The sequence below is a fragment of the Sander lucioperca genome, chromosome 7 (genome assembly GCF_008315115.2).
Source record: "Sander lucioperca isolate FBNREF2018 chromosome 7, SLUC_FBN_1.2, whole genome shotgun sequence".
NCBI lineage: Eukaryota > Metazoa > Chordata > Actinopteri > Perciformes > Percidae > Sander > Sander lucioperca.
In genome coordinates, this window is record NC_050179.1 from 18137308 (window position 1) to 18165248 (window position 27941).

General features: G+C 38.6%; 3 protein-coding genes across 10 annotated transcripts in view; 2 read left to right on the top strand and 1 right to left on the bottom strand.

Moving 5' to 3' along the window:
• LOC116061987 (AP-3 complex subunit beta-2) overlaps positions 1 to 3025 on the bottom strand; it is a 52872-nt gene extending 49847 nt beyond the window's left edge. For 3 of the 5 annotated variants that reach the window (XM_036003104.1, XM_036003103.1, XM_036003102.1), the window contains exon 1: positions 2754 to 3025. In XM_036003104.1, the coding sequence (XP_035858997.1) occupies positions 2754 to 2866 (113 nt within the window). In that variant the 5' untranslated portion in view covers positions 2867 to 3025. The remainder of the gene's footprint in view (positions 1 to 2753) is intronic. The other 2 variants (XM_031316457.2, XM_031316448.2) reach the window with 1 other exon arrangement.
• A 1922-nt stretch (positions 3026 to 4947) lies between these two features.
• LOC116062025 (WD repeat-containing protein 78-like) lies at positions 4948 to 13654 on the top strand. 4 transcript variants are annotated; one of them, XM_036003518.1, is made up of 17 exons: positions 4948 to 5174; positions 5353 to 5530; positions 6568 to 6728; positions 6856 to 6971; positions 7246 to 7402; positions 8309 to 8448; positions 8954 to 9109; positions 9283 to 9426; positions 9558 to 9712; positions 10157 to 10243; positions 10390 to 10544; positions 10652 to 10812; positions 11202 to 11320; positions 11529 to 11627; positions 12122 to 12348; positions 12482 to 12635; positions 13347 to 13654. In XM_036003518.1, exons 1-17 carry the CDS (start codon positions 5146 to 5148, stop codon positions 13395 to 13397), a joined length of 2289 nt encoding a protein of 762 aa, XP_035859411.1. In that variant the 5' UTR covers positions 4948 to 5145; the 3' UTR covers positions 13398 to 13654. The 4 variants fall into 4 exon arrangements, with proteins under 4 accessions (XP_035859411.1, XP_031172330.1, XP_031172349.1 ...); XM_031316470.2 differs by having other exon boundaries at positions 8954 to 9106; positions 9247 to 9426; XM_031316480.2 differs by having other exon boundaries at positions 4970 to 5163; positions 8954 to 9106; positions 9247 to 9426.
• Positions 13655 to 15999: 2345 nt separating this feature from the next.
• Positions 16000 to 27797, top strand: snx22 (sorting nexin 22). Its single transcript, XM_031316362.2, has 7 exons — positions 16000 to 16670; positions 21983 to 22066; positions 24178 to 24282; positions 24831 to 24925; positions 25760 to 25792; positions 27231 to 27298; positions 27463 to 27797. The coding sequence occupies exons 1-7, from the start codon at positions 16584 to 16586 to the stop codon at positions 27579 to 27581; spliced, it is 591 nt and encodes a 196-aa protein (XP_031172222.1). The 5' UTR covers positions 16000 to 16583; the 3' UTR covers positions 27582 to 27797.
• Positions 27798 to 27941: the final 144 nt, after the last annotated feature.

The following is a 27941-nucleotide window of genomic DNA, read 5'->3' on the forward strand; positions in this document are numbered from 1 at the left end:
ATTTCCAGAAACACCATGTTGTGGTAAGATGAGGCAAGGGAGAAAACGTAGGTAACATCAGGTTACCCCCAGGTCACAGGTCAGAGGATGAGAACATCTATTCAACCATACTCCAACACCAAGCCTGTCCTGTGTATGAATGTCTGTGTGTCTTAGAGATTGAGGGAGTCTAGGCTGCTTCATGATAAGGTAGTGTTGTGTTTCAGAACAGTCTCCTTTTGAAGGGTAGCGGAAACAGCTGTAAAGGGGCCTCGCTCACTCACACCTTAGCCTATTTCCCAGAGAGAGAGACAGACTGAACTAGCAAAACAACTCAATTTGGGTGAGCATCTGTGTTTGCAGTGCCTATGTTATGGTGCCATCAATATCTTTGCATAACCCAAACTTTACAGCTTCAGCAGGAGATATATGCCTCTTGAAAATAATTTGGGACGGCACTACATGACACTACACTGTGGTTAAACAGTACTGCTTAATCCTAATTCTCCTCGATGGAGATTTCATTAAATGTTTCTGTGTAATTCATCAAAGTCTCCAGAACCTTCTTCACGTATCCAGAGTTGTGCTGCTTCTGAGTTTTTCCATAACACTAATTAACCGGAATAAGTGAAAACACCTGTGCAGGTGTGCAGGGCCTTTAACATATGATGATGATACATAAGATCCTGTATGTCATCACATTAAGCTGTGTGACAAAATGTACCAAAGTGTACAATGTATTACTATATTTGACTATTTCCAAACAGTATGTTATCAAAGCATACACAAAGTCCAGAGGTCTTCCCTGTGGGTCCATCTTCTCAAAGGGCCTTAGAAAAACAGAAGACATTTTGACATGTCACAGTGTAAATAATAAAATGGATGATGCCTACATTGACAAGTCAAGTCAAAATGTCTGCTGTGAAAAAGGTGTAAGGTGTAACCAGGATGCACTGGAAAGAAAAAAAAAAAAAAAGCTTCCCTGTAGCTGTTTGTAACTTCTCTTCTACATGTCTGTGTGCAAAAGCTGCTCCAATAAAGGTCCAACTTGAGATGGCTAGCCGGACTTGAATGCTCAGCCCAAGTACTGTCTCAGAAGTTAGCCTATAAAGTATAAATGTAATTTTTTATCTAAACGAATAGCATTGTTTTCCACAACTCGCCTGCAACAGCATAGCCCGATTTACACCAAATTACTCTTTCACAATCCACTTAAGAATGCAAAGAGAAGATAACATCCTTGTTTTATGAGAATTGCACACAAAATGTAACTATCAACCTAGCAATCATTCATAATAGTAAAATGATGTCTGATAACACCTTTCTGTATCTTGCTCACTCACTGTAAGTCACTTTAGGTAAGCTGTTGCATTAATATTAAGTTCCTGCACTGTCGGCTGGTATACCGAGAACAATCCTCCTGTGTGCAAAAAGAAATATGTTCCTGGAAGAACAATTTGTTCCCGTGCAGGACGACAAATCCTACAAAATGACAAATCTGGTGATGCAGTTTGTTTGTTTTTGACACTGCTCCTATTGCCCCATTTAATAATTTAGCAGTTTTTGATCAGTGCAGCTATAGTTAGCACAATGATGATTTGGCATCGAGTTACCTGTTAAAAGCTCACACCTCAAAGTGTGAATTGCAGTCATGTCCTTAGAAACCAATTCAGCTTTACTTTTTAGTGGGTTTCAAGACATATTTTAAAACAGCTTTTAGAGGGTTTCAGGGTGAGATATAATATAACAGGCTTCCTGTTTGATTGAACTATAGCTACATTTATTTATGTCTAGTATTTGCTATGCCAATAGTTTGCATGGTTACGTAATGTGCTCACCTTGGATTATCATTATTATTAAGAGCTATGAATCGATTAGTTGATGGAAAATAAATTAAAATGCAAAATAATCAGCCTCACAAAATTCAGTATCAGTTGTAAAAAAAAAAAAAAAAATGTTTGTATTAAACAAGCATTTTAAAGAAGTAATCTTCGGCTGTGGAAACTTGTGTCTGGCATTTCTTACTTTTTTATGTCATTTAAAGACCAAACTAAACAAGATATTCTTCTTCTTAGTATTGTGACTGTCTAGCCACTGTACTGTATAGCCTAGCTGGAAAAAAAATGTAAAGGACACAACTGGGATCCTTAACAAGAACAAGGACAAAGTCAGAAAATCATTAAGCAAGGTCTCACTTGTTTATGATCAGTTATTTTTCACTCACGACTGATACTGTAAGTAACCTATCTCAGGTCGTTATAGACCAGTTATCTGACATGATCACACTAAGCTGTGCTCTGCGCGCTGTCCAGCAGGGGTGGTGCTGAAAAAGCTGGAGCTGAGGCCTGGCATCCTCTTAGACAGGCCTTTTACATCTCACCTCACAAAACGTACAATAAATACAAACACCCCGAACCTAAAAACACACACCGGTGAATGCACATATGGCCTATATAAATATATATTATAAGTCAGCACCCGCCCAGAACCATAGTTGTCGCTGCTGCCTGAGCTACCAAATCACGGTGAGAGATTCACGACCAGAAAAAAAGAAAAGCAGACACCGCTATTAAATCACGGACCTAATAGCAAACAAGTTCAGTTTGAGGTTTCTATTTTGCATTTCAACATTTCAACAAGCACTTTCTACGCATCTTAACAGACAGGAAACCACATCCACACTGCATCTCCGCCGCCATAGCTGCACCGGTATACCCCCACAATATGACAAATAAAAACGGCGTCTAGCGGCACCGAGGCAGGTGGCTCCGTACCTTTTGTAGTCGGAGGAGAAAATCCCTCCGCTCGCCGGGTCGTGACCATATTCAGGCTCCCCGACGCTGGACGAGCCCCCCTTCTCGTCGTTGAAAGCGGAGTTGGCGGACATTGCCGTGGCTTTCTGTTATTTTTTTTCTCTCTCGCCCTCACAGAGCAGCGATGGGGATTTAGTGCAGAGGGCAGCAGGATATACGGCTCTTAAAGGCGCACAGACACACGACCGTTATCTCTGAGATGCTCGGTGCATAGGGGGATGATGGGTGGAAGAGGAGGGGGGAGGCACGATGCTCTGGGCACGTGATGTATTACAGGTTAGTAAACCTAAAACCCGGAAGTGGTAGAGAAGTATTCATGTAGGCATATTAGCAAAGAAATAATAAAAATGAATAAATAAAAAAATAAAAATGTAGTAGTTTTCCTCCAGGTTCCCTCACGATTCCTTTGACCAGATTTCCAATGTTGTTGTTTTTTACCCACAGGCAGTGGTGAAGAGTAACTATTACTCAAGTTGGCTACTTTTTATTATGATTTTTTTTTTTAATTCTTTTTATTTATTTTAATGTTATGATGCTTTCATTTGGTTTGTTTTGTCTTCTTTTGTTTTATTATTACGGCTTGATCGAATTAAATTGTTTGTTTTTATTGTTATTGTTTTTGTGTGGACCCCAGGAAGACCAGCGACCACTTTGTCGAAGCTAATGGGGATCCAAATTCTACTTACCACCATTTTTCAGGTACTTCTACTTTGCTCGAGTATTTTCAATTTTATGCTTTATTATAGGCCTACTTCCACTCCACTACAATTCAGAGGCACATATTGTTTTTTTGTCTTTTTACTCCACTATAGACAGCTGTAGATACTTTTTTAGCCATTTTTATTTTTGTTATATGCAGGTTAGGGGTGGGAATCACCAGAGGCCTAGTCTATCCACGACTTTCCACTTCCAGGATTGCCCCGTCGCCGCCGGAAATTCCGCCGTATGTCCTTTTTTTGACCAGATTTTCCCTAACACTTCCTTTGTGTTGGAATTCTAAACTCCGGTGGATTTCTGAGGACTATGGTTAACTGCTCCTCAGATCTCTGCTGGGTAAATCTAGACAGCTAGCTAGACTATCGGTCCAATCTGAGTTTTCTGTTGCATGACTGAAACAACTTTTGAACGTACACATGTTCCACCAAAACAAGTTCCTTCCCGAGGCTATTTTCCAGCGACACAGGGGCTCCGTGCAGCGCTTAGTGGAATGCTGTGTGGACTAGTCTAGTCTCGCTTTGCCAGACCTTCCTCCACAGCGCTGCGGAGGAGGGTCTGGCTAGTCCACACAGCATTCCAGGATGGGAGAAAAACATGCTCTGGTTTATTGGCATTTCTTTGAACCAATCACAATCGTCATGGGCGACGCTAAGCTCCACACAGAGCCGCTGCAAAATAGCCTCGGGAAGGAACTTGTTTTGGTGCAACGTGTACGTTCAAAAGTTGTTTTAGTCGTGCGAGAGAAAACTCAGATTTGAGGAGCAGTTAACTATAGTCCCCATAAATCGACCAGAGTTTAAAATTCCAACACAAAGAAAGCAGAAGGAAACAAACATCGGCGAAAAGACATGCATCCGGCGGAATTTCCTATGGCACCCGAGCAATCCTGGAAGTGGAACGTCCCTCCTCTGCAGCTCAGCGTTGTGGAGATAGGTCTGGCAAAGCGAGACCACCAGAGGCCCAACGATATGATATCATCACGATACTTATTTCACAATACGATTTTAAACGTGGAGGCGTATTTATATATTTTACTTAAGCAAAAGTAGCAATAATACAATCTACAATCCTGTATTCAAGCCTTAAAGTACTAATGTGTAAACATAAAAAGTTATCATTATGCAGAATGTCCCATTTCAAAATATTATATAGCCTACTGCATTAAATAAATGATGCATTAGTATGTAAGCATATCACTTTAACGTGAATTGTTTTATATTTTTTGTATTAATATAACTATATATCAAATAGATGTAGTGGAGTAAAGAGTGGGCCTACAATATTTGCCTCTAAAATGAAGTAGAGTAGATATATAAAGGTGCATTAAAGTAAAGTCTTGAACTACAAAAGCCCAAAGTCAGTTTCAGATTTGTGGAAACTTTGGTACAGCAGCATGAGCATAAAACAAAAAAAAAGGTATCCTGTATGAAGCCAACTTCAATCTGAAGGTCTCAGAGACAGTAACTGACAAGGCGCGAGGGTCGTCCCGTTTTTTTTCCATGACAACTTGGAGCAAAGGTGTCTTTCAGTCTTTGAGCCGTTTAGTGATTCTACGCGGTTAAAAATAGTTTGGTAACGTTAATGAAAGAGACAGATACGTTTTTACACACACAACAGGTGTAGCACTCTGGAAAAAATGAAGAAAAGTAGTCTGGTGTTTAACTCGTAAGTTTACAGTCTTACAACAAGTGGACTTGTTAACACAACTTTACCGTTAGCTAGTTTTAACTAACTGAAACTTTATAACACATATGCTAGCTAGCTAGTTATCTTACCTAACTTAATGGTGGATATGCTAGCCTAGCTACCTGTTACGTTGATATGTTATTTTGCTTTCTCCTAGATCTTCTCGAGCAATGAATACTTCAGTTGCAGGTCATCAAGTCAGCCAAAGTTCAAGACACAAGTGGAACTTCGCAGGTTCACAAACCCGAAGAAATTCCATCTTGGTCGGTGGCAGCAACAGGAAACGCAACATCCTGGATAGGAACGCCAATCAAGCTCCTAGAAAACCAGTTCGGGTAACGTTATCTATTTAATTCAAATAACGTTAACGCTAGGCCAAGTGTATTCTGAACTTTCCATTTCCTATCACACTATTGCAGTTAATGGTGGTCTCCTCATAATTTTTTTTATTGATATTAACCATAGACAGTCAACACACATCCTTCAGCAGCTAGCTAGCTAGGTACATGGTACATTGTTTTGTAAAAAAAAAAAAAAAAACATCATTCAAGCTCAGCCTCATGTTAAGTCAACAAATAAGTAATTATAATAACAATGTTATTGAAAAAATTATCCATGTAAAAATGTATTAGAAAATGAGTAAAAGGACAATAACTAAAAGTTACAATAGTTCAGGAGACAATCCTCACAATTCTATGGTTAAATAAAAAATACATTTATATGGGAAGACATAGGGTTGGGTATCGTTTGGATTTTTACAATTCCGTTACCGAACCGGTACTTTTAAAACGATTCCGATTCCTGACCTGATTTTCTTGAAAAACTGAAAAATGACATCAGAGAAAGGCTCTTATATAGAGTTTTTTTTTTTTAAATTGAAAATTATTTAAATTTAACAATATATTAAAGTACTTTCCCAGACGGAAAATATGGCATTTTAAAAGTAACCTACATTTACGGTAGCTAGCTAACGGTAGACTACAGAGAAAGTGTGATATTTTTAAGTCTGTTTCGGAGGGACAGAGGGAATATTTCAGTCGACACATTAAGTGGAACCGAAATGAGTAACCGAAATTTGCGTTCTAATCCGGTCCGATTCCTACCGGTTGCGTAGGAACCGGTTCCATAGTGAGACCAGGTTTTGGTAACCAACCCTAGGAAGACAGAACATTAACTCTGTGTATGTGAAATTTACCCATTAAGAGTTTAAGATAAACGACAAAACACAAAGCTTAATGTCTTTCCTCACAATTGTTACAGAATGCCAGGTTTTACTGAAAATTCAATTCTGTATATCTGTCCAAACATATGTAACTTGATAATCGTAAAGTAAATGCTTAACTGATTCTGGCTGTGGTTCCGGTCTTTGCAGGTGTTGGACAATGATGGCAATGACGTCACTCCTCTGCCCCTGTATCATGCAGAGCCAGGAGACATGCCTTCCAAACCAGGCAGATTCTTGGATGAAATCTTTTCCAGCTCAGAATCAGACCAATTGAAATCAACTTCAAGCTTCAATATGCGCTCTTTTGGGTTGGTGGTAACATTCACATACACCTTCTAAACTGATTTTATGTGTGGCTTGTTAGGTGAAAAGTAATAGCCACGCATTTCTGACCGCAAAAATGTTCTCAGACTCAGTAATGTTATTGTTTTGCAGCTCATTTCTGGGTAGCAGCCTACCATCCAGCCTGTCTACCACAGCGTCAATGACTAAGGGGACTGAGGATAGTGTTCCTAAACTGGACATACCAATAATCCCTCCACCTCCATGCGGTTACTACTCTGTTTTTTTATATATATATATATATTGTCATTATGTTTATTATAATCACTGTTTCATCCTGGTGATTATCAAAAATGAATACAGTGTTACATTGTTATACTATATACAAATTTCGCCATTTGCTACAAAATACAATTCAATCTACAGCTTTCTATTATGATCAAATGATTTTTTTTGCAACAGATAGTCTTTTGTGGTATGTTGTACAATTATATTCAGTATTTATATATATAATTGTTTTGTCTTTTGTTCTTGCCCGAGAAGGACAGAGGAAAAGAGACAATGTGAAACAACATGTAACAGAAGAGATGTTGGATGATGTAGTAGACGTCTGCCTCACTGAGACAGATACCATTTCACTGTTTGACCTACCACCCCTCATCTTTATGTCAGAGGATGCTGATGATACAAAAGCCATTAAGTGAGTCCTCTGCTTGTTGGCTTTCTTAAAGCAGCCATATTATGCTCATTTTCAGGTTCATAATTGTATTTTAAGGTTGTACCAGAATAGGTTTACATGGTTTAATTTTCAAAAAACACCATATTTTTGTTGTACTGCACCGCTCTCTCTCACTGCTGCAGATCCTCTTTTCAGCTGGTCTCTGTTTTAGCTACAGAGTGAGACCTCTTTTCTTCTTCTTCTTCTTCTGTACTATCTTTGATTACACTTGCACATGCTCAGTAGCTCAGATGTAGATCATGTCAGCTAGCTAACTCCATAGACAGTAAAAGAAAGGCTGTTTCTACAACTTCGGTCAGTTACAAGGCAGGATTAGCTGGGAGACTTCTAAATGAGGGCGCACATGTAAGTAGTTCTTTTGTAGATTATGGTGAACTTGTGTGTGTTGTAGCAGTGCTTTGCTATTGAGAACGAGGTAGCATGCTAACGCTACGAGCTAATGGTTGCGGTTAGCCTGCTCGTTTCGGCTTGTGACGTCACAAGCCGTGCCGATTTTGAACAGCTCACCCAGAGACTGAAGGCAGGACACATTCAGGAACCGTATCTCACTCTAAACAGCATGGGTGGATTTTTTTCAAAGTTTGTATGTGTGTGGAAGCACCAGAGACACAACATAACACCCCAAATCCCAGAAAAAGTGATTTTTTCATAATATGGGCTTTAAATATAAGGCAAGATCTGACATGCACAACAGGCACACAAACTGGCACTTAATGTCTTTAACTTTGGAACTGCCTGTCACATACTATGCAGTGTGTGTTAAGATGTATTTCAGTTTATTTTTCTGTGCAAACATACCATTCTGGGACATGTAGTACTCCTCTTTGGTTGTAACATGCTGTTGACATTTTCACCATGTTCTTACAGAGAGAGAAACCTTCAATATGCTGAACTCTGCAAGAACAGAACGGGCAACGATAAGTATGTGGAACGATCAATGCAGACATTCAGTGGAGCACCTAAAGAAAAACAGATCCAGACCGACAAGATTGTCATGGTGGATGAAGGTTAGGCTTAGGCTTTGCATACTTTTTTTAAGTAGTAGTAGGCTTGTTCAGATTCATCAATAGGAATAGTGGGCACTGGGCAGGTCAATTAAAAGTTTTAAAGCTTAAGATTATAATGTAGCCCAAATGTTCATCAATGATAAACACATATGTAAACCAAGTTGGCAATAACGTACTGGTTTAAAAAAAAAAAAAAAAGACATTTATTTCAAAGTCCAAACTGCTAAGTTTGCTGACAGCATTTTCTAGATGATGTCACATGGTAATGTTTTAGTGAAAAGAAACGCCTCAAACTTCATGTGATAATCAATTTTTAAGATTTGACAAGAAAGACAAGATTTGTCAGATGAATGCAGTTGGCTTTTCAACCTCAGACTGTTGCATCACAGTCCAAGGTTTTGCTACAGTATGTAGATACAAACCAATATTTTGGTGAGTTTGGCAGGGTATTTAGTGATCAGTTTTTCAAAGTAGACAGCTAGTTGAAATTCTCTCGTGTCCACAGGCACGTTCGCTACTATCTGGGATATCTATGACTCTTTCTGTGACCAAAACAAAAACCCTGAAAGTGAGAAGGCTAACAATCCAGAGACTACCGTGAACACCAGCAAAGGTCACGAGAAGAGAGGAGAGAAGAGCAGCAGCACACTCAGCATAGGTAACCATACCTCGGAGAGCATTGACTCTGTTAATGTTCAGTCTTTGTCCCAGCAAGGGCTTGGGACTGGAGAGGTCGAAGAATTAACACAGTTTTGCTCTAACAGGCATGTATAATTTTTTTATATTTCATTTCCTCAGGCAGCACTATTGGCTCACTGTTAGAAATGGAAACATGCAGTTTAAATGCTGAGTCCAACCCAGAGCTGATCATGTTGACAGAGTCATTCCAACACAGCTTATTAGTGATGGAGAGGAGCATCGTGGCAAACCTCTTTCAACCCAAGCTGGCTGCTTATAGGCAGCTTCCCATAATAAAAGGTAAACTTTCTTTCTCACATTGTTGTTTCAGGTGCACCAGCCCGTGGACTTTACACTCAGGAATTTTGTCCTCTGCTTCAACTACAGCAAAACATTTGGTCAGTTATTAAATGTAATGTTGATTGTGTAAGACCCTGACAGCACGGTGAAGCCTGAGACCGAGGAAAAGAGCGAGGAGGGTGAGGAGAGCTCTTCATCTCCAACTCTGGAACGTCTCTGGGCTTTCAGCTGCGAGCTCACTAGAGGATGGAACATTACCTGCATGGTCTGGAACAAGGAGAACCCGGTAACAAAGACCAAAGATCAAAACACCCAAACCAGCTGCTGTTGTTTATCAGCAGAACAAATTCTTCACACCAGTGTCAATGTCATTTTGTGTTGGGTTTTTTTTAAGTGTCTAAGCTAAAGTGGTTTTCCCATTTGACTGCCTTCACTATTCATAGGCAACATTAAATACACATTTTAATAATGTTAATAAATCTGCACTAAGCAGTTGACCCTACTTCCACTGTGCCTAGGCCGTGAAGCATTTATGGTAAGATAAAAGGCAAATTAATGATTACCAAAACAGCAGAGTTGCCCTTGGTACCACTTAGAATTATAATGGGCAAACATTTACTTTTTATGGTTCTACTATTACTAGTCTTTGTTTAAAAAGTTGAATGAATGCTTCTTGTAAAGGTCAAATGTCTCACACTTCACCTAAAACTCAGTCTGTGCTCCATGTAAGGATCTCCTGGCAGTAGCATACGGTGACTGTGACTCCACCAACCAGAAACCAAGTTTGATCTGCTGCTGGTCCCTCAAAAACCCTACGGTATATTTATTTTTATTGCCCTTTATTTACTTTCCGCCAACATCTTCCTGTGCCCTATCTCAACTAGCTAACCATTATATATTATGAGCTATTTAAATGCAGTCCATAGTTACTGCACAGTGATTTTAAATATGTCCCCTGTGCAGTGGCCAGAGCGAGTCTTCCACTGTCATAGTTGTGTGACATCCCTGGATTTCTCAGCCAACAACCCCAGCCAGCTGGCTGTGGGGATGTACGATGGCACTATAGCCATCTACACTGTCCAGAGTCGGAACAACATTCATTGTATTGCCAACAGCAGGTGAGGACTGTGGAGCATGCAAATAAACTCTCGCATTACATGAAACAAAAGTTACTATTGGACCAAACCTCTTTTCTCTTAGCTTTCTTAATGATTCTGTTTTGTAGTGAGTGTTCCAAAAGGCACCTGAAACCAGTGTGGCAAGTCAACTGGAGCAAACAAGAGATAACATTGTCAGGGGAGGACAGGGTAGAAGCGCTTGTCGCTGTGTCGGCAGATGGCAGGATTACCAAGTGGCTCCTCTGCAGCAATGGTCTTGAGTGCATAGGTACTGTTGTCTGCAGCAGGCTATGGTTTCAACAGTTGAACACATATGATGACACAATCTAACATAGAGTATGAGTATATGAGGAAACATAGTAGATTCAGACGTAAACAGCGATATTTTTACGCATTGGCATAACCATTGGCCAAACATGTTCAGATGAGCTTTGAGTTTAAAAGGTAGGAAAACAACAAAGCTCAGTATCAATTCTATCACTTGAACTGATGTTAAAAACATAATGTTGGTTAATTGTTTTTACCACTGTGGAACTTTAAAAGGCAGTTCTAAGAAGGCTCTCATGTAAATTATTTACAGTCAAACCTTGTATATCAGTGCTTTAACAGTAATAATAATCATACTATCTGTATCTTTTCTAAAAAATGTGTTCTTAGACTTGATGAAGCTAAAGAAGACTAAAAATTCTAAGAAGAAAGCTGTAGAAAGCAAGAAGAAGACAGAACATATGGGTTCAGCACTGACTCCTGGTCTTTGTATGGACTTCCATCCAACAGTAAGTTCACACAAATCAAATAGATCCTAGGATGGTTTGAACTGGGCATAGCACTCATGGTAAAATCTTATTTTTGTGGAGAATTGTTTTTTGCCTGACTTCCTTCTTCCAAAGTTTAAGATTAACTTTTTTCTGGTTGTGTCTTTCTCCAACTTTGACTATGACTTAAAAAATTACATGTTTCTCCTGGATTGTACTTTCCCTGCAGGATTCCAGTGTCTATCTGGTTGGCACATGGGAGGGCCTCATCCAAAAGTGCTCTGTCGCCAACTGTCACAATGTTCTGGAGACTTACCAAAATCACTTTGTAAGTCCATCTGGATAAAACCATTGAGTCAATGATATTTGAAATGTGTAAATTACAGTATTTTCCAATACCTGATACCTATGATAAGAGTGTTTTACAGTATTATGTGTATAATACCAAAGACTAGGGCCCTGATTTTCCAATGGTGGAGTAGTGGAAGAGCAAGCTAACTTTAGTATTACCCCAGCTTTTCAGTCTCATGTATGATGCTTTGACTTCAAACCAACCTGTAGACCAAATCTGCAGTTTAGCACAACTAGTTTAAGTTGCTGTTCCGGCTTCCAGATTCATCTCATCACCAAAACAATCTGTGGGAAAAAATACTTTGTTCACACATCCCTGAATAACATGTACTCAATAACAGAAAACGTGATATCTTGTGTTAACTTCCGTGATGCTGCTACCCATTTACTACAAGTTGATTTACTTTATTAGAAATAATATTGGTTATTTCAGCATGTTTACTCCATATCCCCTTTCTTGCTCTCCCTCAGTGCCCTGTGAACAGCATTGAATGGTCTCCATTTAGTCCTGATGTGTTCCTGAGCTGCTCCTCCGACTGGACCATCCAGCTGTGGAAGCAGGAATGCCTTACCCCTGTTTTGAGCTTTACATCCGCCCAGAGGGCCGTGTATGCCGTCAGGTGGTCCCCAAACTGGTCCACAATATTTGCGGCCATTAATGGACTGCAGGTGGAGATCTGGGACCTGAATTTAAGCATGTGAGTCAGGCTGACAGATATTTCTGTATTTATAGAGCTCTGTCTAGTTTACTTTCATTTGATGCTTTTATCTGATTTGAAACATTAGCCCGAAATGATCTGGTGTCCACTAAATACACGCATCCCTTTTAAGCCTGCACCCAACCATTGTGCACCAGGCTGCACCTGGTGTGACGGTGACCTCCGTGCTGTTTTCCAGAGGGACAGACTGTGTCTTGGTAGGGGACAGTGAAGGCCAAGTGACTGTCTACCAGCTCAAAAATCTCAGTGTCGGACAAGGCAAGCAGGTAAAACTGAGGTGGCCTGTGTGATTTTCTCGTCTCAATGTGCTACATGTAGCACATGCATATATTCATTTTTGTTTTTTAATTATTATTATTCATTTTCTTTATATCGAGGTGGTTTGCAGAGCATATAAGCTGCTTTACAAACAAGTAGTTACAGAAAGGATATATGGGACAATTATTCAGAAAGGTCTTGATGTTACAGAGAGATTAAGCAATTTTATTTTTAGGTGACTAAAGCCGTCAACACATGATCCGCGGCAAAACCACGAGGTTGGGTGCAGAGCAAAGAGGCAAAGCGCAGCGCAGGAACGTTCTGGAATTGGTTGCGCCCACAGTTTCACCTTGAAAGGTCAGCGCCGGCAACTAGGTCAAAGTTGAAATAATTTGAACTTTGAGCGCAGCTCACGGCGGCAATTCAGAGCGGTGCAACACCAAGGGTAGCGCTGCACCTAGTTGGGTGGCCCCACTCTCCCCACAGGAAAACGATGGAACGGCCAGCGCAGAGCAGTTTTAGGGCGGCTTTTATTTTAGCAGTTTTTATCTCTGGGTGTCTGAAGAATAATTGGAACAGAGATCCAGGGAAGCAAAGATAAGACTCAAGATAGAAAATGTGAGAAAGGGGATACAGCAAAACAAATCACAAAAGTCAGTGTATGGTAAAACATGTACACTGTACACAGGTCAAACTGTCTCTTTTGCTCTTTGTTTAAGGTGGACAGCTTGGAAGACATCATTGGCTCTGCAGTTTCCAGGTATCTTTAGAAACTGCAACTTTTAAACTGCAATGTAAACGTTTCAATCCATTGCTATTGTAAAACGATCAAACTGTATACTTGTAACAAGGCAGGCCTTTTGTTTTATTTGAGAACCACTTTACGTTTGTTGTATCTTATCTTATGTTAGTTAATTCTATTACGGTAGTTTAATTATTGCCAGTTATTTTGGAAATTGAAAAAAAGTCTAGAAAAGTATCTATAAAAGTACAAATGAAATAAATGTTTCATTCAATGTTTCATTCAGTGTAGTTTATGTCTTTATTAACAAAACAACAGAACAGATAAAAACATAATTGAAATGCATGAACTTACAATAAAAACTGGTGGAAAATAACTACAAAAAACAAAAAAATGCAACAAAAGAGGATAAGACTAAATACATCATATGAGCTTTACTGTACATTTCAAAAATGTACTGCAAGGGATGTAAAGAGACCTTTAGAGATTTATAGATACTTCAATTTCACTTCAAAACAACTAATTGATTAAGTCATATCTAACCCTTTGAACGTGATTGAACGTTAAAAAAAAGAAGAGATTTCTTTATTTTTTTTTTGTACACTAAAAATATGCCGCTTAAAGTTCAGTTGAGATCTGAAGACTTGATCTTTGACAAATTGTGATGATAAGGTACTGTACTTCTGGACCTTATTTTTAAGATCAAGGGAGACCCCTACTGGCAGATCACATTTATGGATGTTTAAAGAAAAGAGATTCAAACTGAAAAGCATTGAATCCATGAGAGTTTTGTGAATCATATGTGCTTTTATTCAAAGCCACTGCTGGACTGGTTGGGCTGTTTTTCTATAATATATGAAAGTGAATATTCTGCAATAGTATATCATACAGTAATTCAATAAAGACCTAAAACAAAGACTCAAATTAAATCTTGATTTGAAAACCCATTTCTAATCTTTACTCATACATTATAGTATATACCAATGTGGAGATAAACATCAGATATATGATCAGAGTGAAATAGTTTAGAACAAACTGACTATAATAAATCAGATATCAACAAAAAAACAAGAAACAATACGCTTAAAACATATTTAAATTGAAAGTCCATATCAAGCATTGCTTTTACGCCAAACTAGTTTCGGTAGACAGTTAATGCATATTTTTCCATTATTTATAATAATGTAGTTATATTGTTGGATGAACTATTGACTGCCAGATTTTAGGAGTAAACATCACAGTTGAACTGTGTGCAGAAACCAAGAATGCGTCAGCTAACACAGTTATTCTGGATGACAGTGCTTTCTTTCATTCACACACTGGCTCAGACAAATTGCATCACGCTCCCTGGACCAGCTGGTATGTCTATAAATGACAAACTCCATTGCGTGAAGTTGTGGAGACTTGTCTTAACAAGAGTTTCATTAGAGGGAATTAAAACGCCAAAATACATGGGTAATAGTGAAACTCTTGTTCTCATGTGCAACAACTTTCAGATTTCAAATGATCTGATCTTACACACTGCTGCAACTTGTTCACAAGATTAAATTAGAATTTAAATTCATGTCCTGGTCAGCCAAAAAGAATGTGTTGTAGAAAATGACAATTGAGAAGCTACAGCTGCTTAGCTTAGCTTAGCATAAAGCCTGCAAACAGGGGGAAACAGCTAGCCGGGCTCTGTCTGAGGGTAAATAAAAAACAATGCCCACCAGCACCTCTACACTAAAGCTCGCTGATTAACATGTTATATCTTGTTTAAATGTCAAGTTATGACTTTACGGAGGGGTTAGGTGCCGGACTATTTGCTGCATGCATGGTAGCAGTAACGCTGTGCCAGGCTAGCTGTTTCCCCCCTGTTTCCAGTCTTTATGCTAAGCTAACCGTCTCCTGGCTGTAGCTTCATATTTAAAAGACAGACATGAGGGTGGCATCAATCTTCCCATCTAACTCTCGGCAAGAAAGGAAATGAATTGAATTCCAAAAATGTTGAACTATTCCTTTAAATAAAGATAACCTTGTTTTGAACCTAACTAATGTGAACCACTCCAAAATGGATCCCTTTCTACTCAAGGCTTACAGTACTGAAGCAACATAATAAGGGTTATAAAGGGTGTGTAAGAAATTCTTCTTGTCCTATAAAACCCTTTAAACTCTCATTGAATCCCCTGAAATATACTAAATATACTGTAGGATAGACAAAGCTAAGACCAAGGCAGCGTAACACAATTTTACAAATCAGCAACAGAAGGTTTTTTGACGAGACCAGTGTCTTTAAACCCAATTCAACAGGGAAAAACATGAAGAGTGATTTTGGTTTTAGCATATGTTCAAAGGTTAGCTGTCTGTTACAGCTACCAAACCAAGACTAACTTCCTTTTTGTTAATGTGTATGGCCTGCATCTGCTGACAGTGTGATTTCAGACACAATGAGTGTTCACCAGCAGGCCAAGGACTCACATGAGCCATAGTAAAACGCAGTGACGACAAAATGGCGAGTTATATTTTTACCCAGCTGTGATCTATGACTCTGTAAGGTCACATATCCTCCCACAGAACTGCTTAAGTAAGCTGCTCTGCCTGTTTTAAATGAAAGCACAGTGAGCAACATTAGGAATGGGAAGATATAAATCCCATGATGACCCGTCACAGACAGAACATGTGATTGTAGTTGAGATTAACACATGGAAAATCATCTGTGCATGCTATTTTAAAAGTGAATGAGGAAAAATGAGAATTGTGCAGCAACTATTTTTAATACTTACAGATCTTAAGAGTGCAACACGACGCCTTCTCCTTTTACCTCTTCCTCGCTTAACAAAGTTGAGTTTGAATTTTGAGCAGTGGGCCTGAGAGGATGTGAGTACAGTTTTGTGTTATCTGGTCTAGGTTTACATCCCTTTTTACATCCAATGAATTGTTTTGGTTGTACTTTGTGTTTCAAGCACAGTGGGAAGTGAACCTGGATTTGAAAGTGACATTTGACATTTAGTCTTTTAGTTTTTAAACCCAATAGATTTGAGTGTTGGACTGCACCTTTAACGCCGCTGCACGCGCCTAGTGGTTGTGTTGGTCCAATTAGTGTGTAGGTGGAGCACAGGAAGAAACAGACAGGCAGGCACGTTTTTTTTTCAGTTCCTGGACGCGGAGAAAAAACGTGTCAAGTTTTCTTCCAGTTGCACAAAGTAAGTCTCAGCCAGCCGGTCGATGAAGTCTGATGGTGCTGGAGGAAGATTTCCCGATGATTGAAGTATCGATACCGTCTCTGGAGAGGGAAGTGGATGAGTCGGGGAAGTCCAGAAAGGTGAGGAGGACGATGTTTAAATATTTTATCAGTCTAACTTTTTTCTCTCGCTTTTCTCGGCAGCGTAAAAACACTTTGTTATTCCTCCATAATCACTTTTTGCTGTGTTATTATAAGTTACTGCATGGTTATAGTTTGGTTTTAACGGTGAACTGCGACACCAGGTGAGCCAGGTAACCTGCAGGCAGAGTGAAAGTGCGTTGAGCTCAAGCTTTCTCCAGTTTTTATCCAGGGGTCCAAGAAATAAAACTATCAATGTAACAATAGTCTCTTGCTTTTGAATTTTGCTTTTAAAAAAGTAACAATGCTGGGAGAAGTAACTACACTTTGGAGATACTTTACTTATAGACTATTTCCATTTTCTGCAACTTAACTTCTACTAACTTCATTACATTCAAATGGAAAAATCGTACCTTTTATTCCACTACTTTCATTTGATAACTTTAGTTCCTTTGCAGTTTCCTTTTAATAATACGACATATAATGTTTTATTATTATAGATAAAGATAAAATGTTATTAATGCCTGAGGAAAAAAAGCTTCCCAGCAGAATATGAAATAGTTCAAATCAGCTCCACCTTTACCAGCTGCAACATTAAAGTGATGAACACATGAATGCATCAATAATTATAATCCAATAATAATATAGCCTATTTTGTTCTGAAATGGGCCATTCTGCATAATGAGTACTTTAAGTATATTTTGAAAATAATACTTTAATTTACTTTAGTAGTTTTACATCTAACAGAGTATTTCTTCACTGTGGTATTGCTACTTTACTTTCTCTATGAGATCTGAGTACTTATTTCACCACTGCATATAATTTCTATGTGGAAATAGCAAAACCACTACTATATATATATATATATATATATATATATATATATATATATATATATATATACTCCATAAGGTGTGTGTGTGTGTGTGTGTGTGTGTGTGTGTGTGTGTGTGTGTGTGTGTGTGTGTAAAAGTACAGAAGCATTGGCAGCAAAATGTACTTCCAGAAGTAAAAGTACTCATGCAGAATGGCCCCCGTCACTCTTATACTATCATATGACTGGATCTTATTATTGATGCATTACCTGTAATCACTCAGTACTAACTTGAATTGTTTTACTGTATTTACTTTTGGGTAGTTACATCTATAACAGTTCATCATGTTTTATAATGTCAAATCTTCAACTGAAGAGTATAACTACTAACTTTAGCTGTCAAAAAAAAGTAGTAAGGTGTGGAGTAACACGTACAATAGTTTCTTCTGAAATATAGTGGTGTGCAAGTATACTACAAAACTTTACTTAAGAACAAGGCTTTCTGCCACTGAAAAGTAATATGAAATTTCTCGTAAATATCTTTGCTCTTTACATGCATGACCTCACACAGCTCCAGGCATGCGTTTGAGCAGGAGGAAACCATGTACTCAAAGTCTCAACCTACAATATGGTGGTTGAAGTATTCTTTAACCCAAGTAGAAGTAACAGTAGTTACTCCATCACAAGTAAAAGTCCTGCATTTAAAGTCTTACATAATTGAAAGTACAGAAGTATTATCAGCAAAATGTACGTAACGGAAAAACGGCCCTGTGATTGTTGTTGTCTCACAAGATGGAAACAATTATGAAAAGTATTGCAAAACTGTATTTCAGTAAATTAACTCAAGCATTGAAGGACCAAGTATACATAATGTCATAAAGTTTATTTACCGGGAAGAAGCTTTTTTGTAGTTGGACATATTATGGTATTTTGCTCCAGTTTCAAACAGTGATTAGTGCAGAAAGCTGTAAATCATTCGTGACATACTGCTGTACATGTTGCCTCTTCCTGAGCGCACACAGTGGTGTAGTCTACGTGATATGCAGGTATACGCAGTATACCCACTAAGAAAGCTCCAGGATTTCCATATACCCACTTAAAAATGCCCAATGACACACAACAACATACTTTCTATTATATTTTTAATATATTTTGAATTGTCATCTGTGTTTTTTTTCTTCACATAGGCTAAATAAAGGTATTTCCACCGTAAATTGGTGCATTAAAGTGTATCCGAATACAGGAAATAAAGTCATTAATGCTTAAAACCCCCCCCCCCAAAAGGCAGATTATGGCTAATATACAGTACAGTACACCCACAACAGTACGTTAGACTACACCACTGAGCGCGCACACACACACACACACACACACTCTGACACACAGTACTCTACATGGGAACCACAAACTTGGGTGTATCCTGTGTAAAGAGTCATTAAAGCAAGAAAAAGGGTAAAATAAACAGTGCCGTCTCAGTTTAATAACTCTGTTTTACGGAAGTTCTCTGCGATGCTAGTTCATTGGCGTGATTATAAAATCAGTTAAATGCAGCAAGCTGAAGTGAAACTAGTCAGAGCTCCAGAGAACAGTCACCTAGGTATTAATTTGTGATAAATCTCGTTCACGCCTACATTATAAAATGATTAAAAAAAAAAAAATTACACAACCCTGGGGAATTTGCTTCAGTGTATGGAACTGACCTCTGTTTGGTTTTATCATCTCAGTCTGAGAACACAAAGCGTTGGACTCGAGTTACTTTTTGTTTACATTACTGATAAAGCAAACGGTAACTGTATGAGGACGTCCTGCAGTTTGTTCCGAACAAACCCTCAAACATTCAGTTTCTACCCAGCAGCACAATGTTCTTTTCATTAGTTTGTATTACTGATTATTCTCATTAGTTCTTATTTATTAAAATAAAACATATGTTGCCATCTTATTCATTCACCTGTAAGAGAGGACATGAAGTACACCTGATATTCTCAACACTGCAGTCGTCTGAAGAGGTTAAGAGTTTTGATCGAACATCTGTTGCAAGAAAAGGGAAGGCTGAGATACGTAATTTAGACATCAATCTAAAGTTGCTTTGTGCTTTAAAAGAATTGTTCAAGTATTTCAGCCCATGTACAGGTTCAGTGTTTCCACAGCGCAAGCTGCTGAAACTATTTTCTTGACTTGTATAAATGTTGAGTTATGTTTGCAGAACTGTTGTTCTTCCCATGTGCCTGGGGAAATAACTGTACTATTTTCACCTTTTTGTTAAGCAAATGTGTTGTATTGTATCGTTCTGTTGTGAAAACAATTAAAGCTCCTGCAGATCAACTGTCTGATTTGGAGATCAAATAAAGAAAATACGACACAGACACTAAAACTCAAAGTTTACACATTAAACAAACAATTTAAAACCAGTTGTATTACCAAGGTCTTAGTTCAAAACCCCAGACATTATTGTACACGTTTATAAAGCAAAGGATGTGTTTTCAGTAACTTCAGCAAACCAAAACATTACAAGTAAAATATATTTTATTAATATTAAATGAAGAATGACTCCATGTTGGATAACAACATGAGAAAGCTGGTTTACCTCATCCTAGGTACTGCCCTTCTTTGTATTGTACTTATTTTTAATTTATTTTATTTGTCTTTCTTAATTTGCTTTCTATCTTTCTTGCATTCTTTCTTATTAATGTAATATGATGATGTGTTGACATGCCAAGGGACTACAGATGAAAATGAGCTTTTCTGCTAACTCTGGCGCATTTATATTTTGAGTGTAAACAAAAATAATAATAATCATATATACCCACAGGCATGACAAACAGTAGTATACATCTTAGCATACATACAGTGTATTGAGATGGTGGTAGGTAAAGTTCCAGTGTTGAGGAATGTCCCTGCTCATCTATGAAATCTGAAGCTCTGTACCTCCTCCTGGTGGAGAAATGATGTTGCGTTAAAGTGCTCGTATTATGCTTTTTTGGCTTTTTCCCTTTCCTTTATTGTGTAATATATCTTTTTGTTGTGCATGTTATAGGTTTACAAAGTGAAAAAGCCCAAAGGCCACTCCAAAGGGAGTTACCATCTTCCAGAGAAAACACTGTTCACAAACTGCTCCAAACAGCTCTATTGTAATCCAGCCTTTACTTCCGTGACGAATGTGGGTCACTTTGTAACACACGTTATAATGCTCGCCTAGCTGCTAGCATGGCACGCCCTCATACTCTGCTTCTGACTGGCTAGTAGTCCTTACCTAGCTACTGAGCATGTGCGACTCCCAACAAAGATGGAACAGAAGTGAGATGCCTCACTCTGTAGCTAAAACAGAGAGCTCAACACACAGGGTGAAAAGAGGAGCTGCAGCAATGTGCAGTACAACAAAAATATGGTGTTTTTTGAAAATTAAACCATGTAAACCTATTCTGATATAACCTCTAAATACAATTATGAACCTGAAAATGAGCATAACATGAACACTTTAAGATGCAAACCTCTAAGGAATCACCTGCTAAAACATGAAGTTTAAAACTGCAAAATATGATTGTAAGAATCTAAAGGCGTGGGTTTGTTTTGCTGATTAAAGTCCTTAATCTTAATTTAAATTGACTTTATGACACAGTTTTTTTTTTTTGATGGCAAACTTGTGTGTGGTATTTAAAAGAGAAATCTGCAAAAAGTATTCTAAAGTATTCATCGAAGCTGGAACATGTGTTGCATTTGTAGTCCGTGTCAGCTATACCTGATATCTTTGATTGCTGCTAAATGTTTGTCTTTACTTGACGGGATGATGTTGTTTTAAAGATGATTTTTTTGGGGGCATTTCCACCTCTCATAGACAGGACAGCTCAGATATGAAGGGGAGGCGGGGGCTGGGTAGCTCACCTGGTAGAGGATACGCCACATGTACAGAGGCAGTGATCGCAGGTTCAATTCCGACCTGCGACCCTTTGCTGCTTGTCACTCCCCCTCTCTCTCCCCTTTCAAGTTTAAGCTGTCCTGTCAAATAAAGGCCTAACAATGTCACAAAAAAAATATGAAAGGGGAGAGAGAAGGGTTAGACATGCAGGAAACCGTCGCAGGTCGGACTCAAATCCTGGACCCTCTGCGTCGAGGAATAAACCTCTATATATGTGTGCGTGCTTTACCAACTGAGCCACCCGGCCACAGATGATGTTGTTTTAAACGTGATGGATGATTAAGGTGGTAAATGAGTATTACAGTCAGTGTCCATACACACTGTAAATGGAAGTTTATAAGCCTCGTTGATCTCTTAAAATGATATTTTCTCGTCATTGTAATTCAAATAAGATTGGAGAACCATGTCTGTTTTAAAAAGAATGAACTTGACGATTAAGGAAAAACACATTGGATTTATTTTCATCATCATTTAAAAAAGCATGACGCACCAACTTTAAATGTCCAACCTGACAACCACTAAACTCTCTAAATGATGGATTGTAAATAAATCCTCTGTGTGTCTCCGTCTGTCTTTTGTTTGCAGCTTTTCAGAGTGGAAGTCTTGTTTCACGGGAGGAAACATTATGTGCTCAGAAGAAACAGCGAATTCCAGACTCTCCACAGAAAAGTATGTTTCTTTATAGCCACAGTCACAATTATTACAGTGTTACCGAATTACTGTTTCCTGTTTGTGGTGCTGCATATTATGCTATGAGATGTATAAGTCGCTTGTAACGTAAAATAAGACATGGATCTAAAATCACAATGAAGCTTCACTTTGATGGCATTGGAAATATATGTATTTGGGTTGAAAACATGAGTGTTTAAAAGTTCTGAAATGTTTGCACAAGAATTTGAGTGAAAATGAATATTAATATTCAGATTGAATATATTCTAATAACAATAACCAGTATGTTTTGGGTAAGAGAAACAGAAAGAGAAGTTTTGGGGTGTGAGCATTCACCACCACCCTTTTGATAAGTTGACCATTTTATATAATATATGAAAATTCTCGTTATTTTATTTAAATAGTTGTAGATGGATAATATTGTTATAATATGAAGAATGGGCTAACACGCAGGGGCGATTCCAGGATTTTTTAAGTGGGGTGGCACAGGGGGAGACCAATAATCAGTCAGGGGTGTCCTGGGGGATTTTATCAGAATACAGCATAGAAAATCTGCTTAGAAATATAGGAAATATTTGATATGATAGCATTCATTTTTTAAATTGTATTTATTGTGTATCCAAATACAATACACATTTCCTATGGGCTCTTAAAGAAAAAATTTGGATAGTCATCATGGAAACATTAATAGGTCATGTGACAGAACCGTATAAAAATGAAGTGCAATACACTTACATAAACTTGCCTCAAACTTCAACAAAGAAAACCTTGCTGGACACAGTTTTCAGATAATAGGAAACAGAACAGAAATAAATTGCAACACACAATTTATTTCTTACAGCAACAAGTGCGCTACAGTAAGTTCAATATGTTTCTACTTGTAAACAAAGTACACAGTTGCAATACAATGTGTGTTTAAAGTATATATCCATTTACCAAATGGAAAGACAGCGCTTGGCAGAACAGTAGTGGCAGTACTCTGATCCAATGGAAATCAAATTTGTCAGATTGACAGCACTCTAGCCCAATGGACTGGGGAGGCGTTGGGGGGCAGGCAATCATATTTCAGGGGCAGCGGGTGCTACCCCGGGCCCTACCTCTAGACCTGCCCCTGCTAACAAGGTGAAAAGTAATTTCATTATGGCTTTAATAACGCAGCCTGAGAAGGAGCTGTGGGCTAGAAACATCACTAGCATTACAACCCTTCTAACAGGACAACATCTGTTTGTTTCTTTAATAATGCAGCCCAAAACGCATTGTGTTTGGTGCATTTCCTTCCTCATAACACATTAGGGTTTAAGGTTCAGCTTCATTGTCATTATACAATACAGGACTGCACAATAAAGACGCAACAAAATATATAAAATGAGCACTAAAGAAATAAATAAAAAGGAAAACTTAATTATATTTACATGGAAGATATACAGTTACATACTGTATATACAGTACATATATGTATATAAACAATTATTTTTGCAATATCAGTACAATATGCATTGTTTGTTTCTTCCCTTGCCTTTATTGGTGCATTGCTACGTTTCTTGCTACATTATCAACTTACAATCAGTGGAATAGTGTGAAACACGCAGCAAGAAGGGAATCATGCACATACATGTGCAGAACGGGGGACCTATTCATAAAAGAGCTTCTAGTGGTCAAAGACTTCAGTCATTTTCAACCATTTAATATTTCATGACCTATCATTTCAATTCAGTTTTATTTATAGTATCAAATCATAACGAGTTATCTCAAGACACTTTACAGATAGAGTAGGTCTAGACCACACTCTATAGTTTACAAAGACCCAACAATTCCAATAATTCCCACAAGAGCAAGCATTTAGTGCAACAGTGGCGAGGAAAAACGTCCTTTTAGGCAGAAACCTCGAGTGGTGAGGAAAACTCCCTTTTAGGGAGAAACCTCGGACAGACCCAGGCTCTTGGTGGGCGGTTGTCTGACGGTGCCGGTTGGGGATGTGATGAACAGTGACAATTCTAGCAAAAATAACAATAATGGAACTATGACTAGAAATGGTAGTTGTAGTAGTTCATAGCGTAGCACGGCACACACAGATGATTGAAGGTTCATGTTGTATCTTGTGGTGCCTGCAGCTCAGGAAGATCACCCAGACTCCTGACTTCCCGAGCAAAAGGAACCCCCATCTGAGGACCAAACCAGCGGAGCAGAGGAGGCAGGAGCTGGAAGACTACATCCAGGTGAAACATTCAGGTGTCTGCCTAGTGATCTGATTTACTGAACCAGAGATCTTACATGGCACTCAAACTAAACTAAAACTATCACCTATGTTGGGATCAAAAGTAATCACACAATTTGGAAAGCACTAAAGTATACTAACCATTCTGTAAAGCAGCTACTAAATATTCTAATGTGCCACATGAGTAATTTATCATATGGCTGTATCCAGAAAGGCAATGGTACTCTGCCCAGGGAATGTGCCAAAGGAGTGTTTCTGCACAAAACACTTAAGAATATATTTTACTTTAAAGCTATAGTGCGTAGTTTCTGTCGCCCCCATGAGGAATTCTAAGTAATGACAACACCACCGTCGGCGCGGCCACATGACACAAGCCTTACGTACAATTGTAACTGATGTACAGAATATTGAAAATGTGTTTTTGTGTTTTGCCACTTGATCAACTATTCATTCCTAAACCTTAAAAAACACAAAGGCTTGACATCAGTCTTGAAATGACTTGAACCAAAAATACATTTGTACATGTTAGATTGTTCTGTGTTGTTGCAGGATATCATCTATCAAGACGAAGACGTGCCGCAGGTTCTGCTGGACTTCCTCCATGTGAAACACTTTCACACGGGGATCAAGAAGAGCAGCATGGAGTAAGTCCTTCAGCCCAGACTCCGCCCACTGCTCCCAGAGATGTTGGACGTGTTGCTATATTTAGGTCCTCTATTTCTGGATTGGGGGCAATGCAGCAACATAATAACAATTTTAGAAACATTTCCCACAGTGGTAGGGAGCTGTGTGGCTCTAACCCACAATATAGCTAATGATCATGGAAGGACACATGTACAGATATACAGTACACGTGTGAGTGTTCAGTTCAGCCTGCATATTTGTTTCCATTGCACTTAATAAAAAAATACATATTAGACATATGTTAATATTAATGGTAATATAATAATATAAATATGAAGTACAGTAGTGTACTATATGTGGGTGAGTTGGACATTATAAACAAAATGACTTTATGTAGGGCTGGGCGATGTGGAGAAAATCAAATCTCACAATATTTTTGACCAAATACCTCTTATCGATATTGCGATGATATTGTAGGGTTGACAATTGGTGCTTTCACAAAATATTTACACAATGAGATTTGTTATAAGCAATCATCAGTAATGTGGATATAATGACTAAGTGGGTAAAGGCAAATAATAAAACAGCTAGAACAGTCTGGTAAATTCAGAACATTACTTCTATCACTTTACTGTAATGCAGCCTTTAAAACCAGGGAAAAAAAACTTACGTCATATTACGATATCAAATTTTAAGACGATATCTAGTCTCATATCACGATAACGATATCATATTGATATATCGCCCAGCCCTAACTTTATGTATTATACATAGACTAGTCTATGGAGTTGTTGACCTTTATTTTGACAGTATCCTTTCATGAAATCTGTAACAGTTATGCGCTCTAATTTCAGATCAGTTGATGAATTGGACAGTCAGGATTACAGGTAAGATCGTTCCCAGTATTTCCCCCTCGTGTCTTTGTATTTGTGCAGTACACTATATCTACTTTTGTCTACTAGAAGGGATGTAGCTACTGTAGGAATACCGGTGAGTGTTAACAGGCAAAGATTCTCTATAACTAAAGACAGCGCAATACACACTGCGCCAATGGTATGAGACGGTACACACTTCCTGTCTCCTAAATGGGTGGGGCCTTGTTTGAATGTGTAGTGAACATTGTTTGGATGGATGAAAAGTGATATGTCTATAATTTATTAACATTTCTTGTGCTAACATTAGATATTAACACCACTAAAAGACATATTTAGCATTACGAAAATGAGTTTCACGAACGTTAGTTGACGTTAGCTTATCTGTGTCGCCAGACCTGCAAGACTTTGTCCCTGAGACAGAAACAAAAAAAAAAAAAAATTAGTTAATTTTCTCCTGATCTGTCCGTCTGAAAATTGCCATTTAAGTGTCAGAATGTTCAAGAGATATGTGGCTTGTGAAGAATGGGTCCAATATTTACTTGGGTGTCTATGGGGCAAAAGAATCGGTTTTAATCTGTGTTCACGTTTTCTTCTCCCATTGGAATCAATACACTCAGGACCTACCGCTAGTCTCCTAAAGAGGCGTGGTGAAGCCCATGTGACACAGATACAGGAAATGACTCAGAGTTGGGGCGTCTCGGTTCTAAACCGTGTCTGTTACAGGCATTAAAGGTACTCTAAGCGATGTCATGCGTTTTTTAGGCTACAACATGTTTTGTCACATAGAGCAAACATCTCCTCACTATCCGCGAGCTGCCGGTCCCCTAAACACACTGTAAAAAAACGCGGTCTATGTAGACAGCCTAGGGTCCAAACACACCAACAAAAACAAAGTGGTACAACCTGGACCATGCAAACATACACAAACCGTGTTCCAGTGTTCAGCCAATAACGGACAAGAAGGATTTTGGGGGGGGATTAGTGCGCTGAAGCACAGAAGGGAGGGGACGGGATAGGAGGAGGGAGGAGCGAGTTAGTCTTCGTTTTGTTTAAAAATACTTTGAACGTCAACAATGAGTAACGTCACCCAACATCGCTTAGAGCACCTTTAATTGACGCTGTGCAACATGGTCACTCAGTGTGTTGCACTTAAGAGCCACCCCTGAGCTCAGGGCCCTGGACTCTGTTCGCCCCTTTAGGATAGACCCGGTCCTGTTTATATCATACAAACATCTGTGCTAGCACCTGACCTCCTTATCATGCATCTGGCACATTCAACCTAAACCAGAATGTGCACATAACACGATGCACCAGTGCAGATGTACTGACAGACAAATGTGTTTCACACCAATGATAAAAGTAATTATTGCTACATGCATTATCTTGATATTTGAAGAAGTATTACCATTGCATATGACTAATCAGTCATATTTTACTTTTGTTTCCTCAGTTATCCATTACCAAATCAGCCAGTGTTGGGATTTTTACAGGATCCTTATCTCTCTGACTGCACATCAGGTAGGAAATAAACTGCGAAAATGTTAAGAAACAGTTACTATCTCTGCACCAGTGTGTATTTTGTTGATTGGTGCTATAATTGTGAATTGCAACAAAAAAAGCATTAAAAAGCATGACAACCTTGTTTAGACAGCATTAACCCTGAGCTCTGTCTTGTCTTGCAGATTTCCCAGATATTGTTGTGGATGGGGTTCTTCAGGGTTTTTATCCCCGGGACGTCCGGGTCAGCTTCACCGCCCCCATTCTCACCGAGCCCGACCCCACCACTTCTATAGAGGCCTAAAATTATAATAAGATGTAAGATTCAATGTTTTAAAATAGAATATACAATACAGTCAAATACACAATGCCAGCAAGAAAGATAGATGAAAAAAGCCGTCGGCATACACTTGCATGCATGATACAGAAGAAAAACAGCCTGAAATAGGTCACCGTCTCAGGTAGTGCATCTGAATCTCATTGTATGTAAATGCAATGACAATAAAGGAATCCTATCTTATCACTGGATGCTTTTTTCCAAAATCAGCAGCCCCAGTGGGATTGAAATCCAAAACTCAGGCTTTGTTGTTCCAATACGTCACCTGTTGAATTGTTCAACCTTTTCATAGCCCTTTTGAGAATCTCATATTGAGGCCAAACACCA

Bases quoted from the DNA above. Each gene is read 5' to 3' on its own strand.
- LOC116062025 (XM_031316470.2), top strand. From the start codon at position 5,146: ATGAAGAAAAGTAGTCTGGTGTTTAACTC. The intron at 7,403-8,308 runs GTGAGTCCTCTG...ATGTTCTTACAG, and splicing joins GATGATACAAAAGCCATTAA to AGAGAGAAACCTTCAATATG. The intron at 11,321-11,528 runs GTAAGTTCACAC...CTTTCCCTGCAG, and splicing joins GTATGGACTTCCATCCAACA to GATTCCAGTGTCTATCTGGT.
- snx22 (XM_031316362.2), top strand. From the start codon at position 16,584: ATGGTGCTGGAGGAAGATTTCCCGATGATTGAAGTATCGATACCGTCT. The intron at 22,067-24,177 runs GTATGTTTCTTT...TGGTGCCTGCAG, and splicing joins TCCAGACTCTCCACAGAAAA to CTCAGGAAGATCACCCAGAC. The intron at 27,299-27,462 runs GTAGGAAATAAA...CTTGTCTTGCAG, and splicing joins TCTCTCTGACTGCACATCAG to ATTTCCCAGATATTGTTGTG.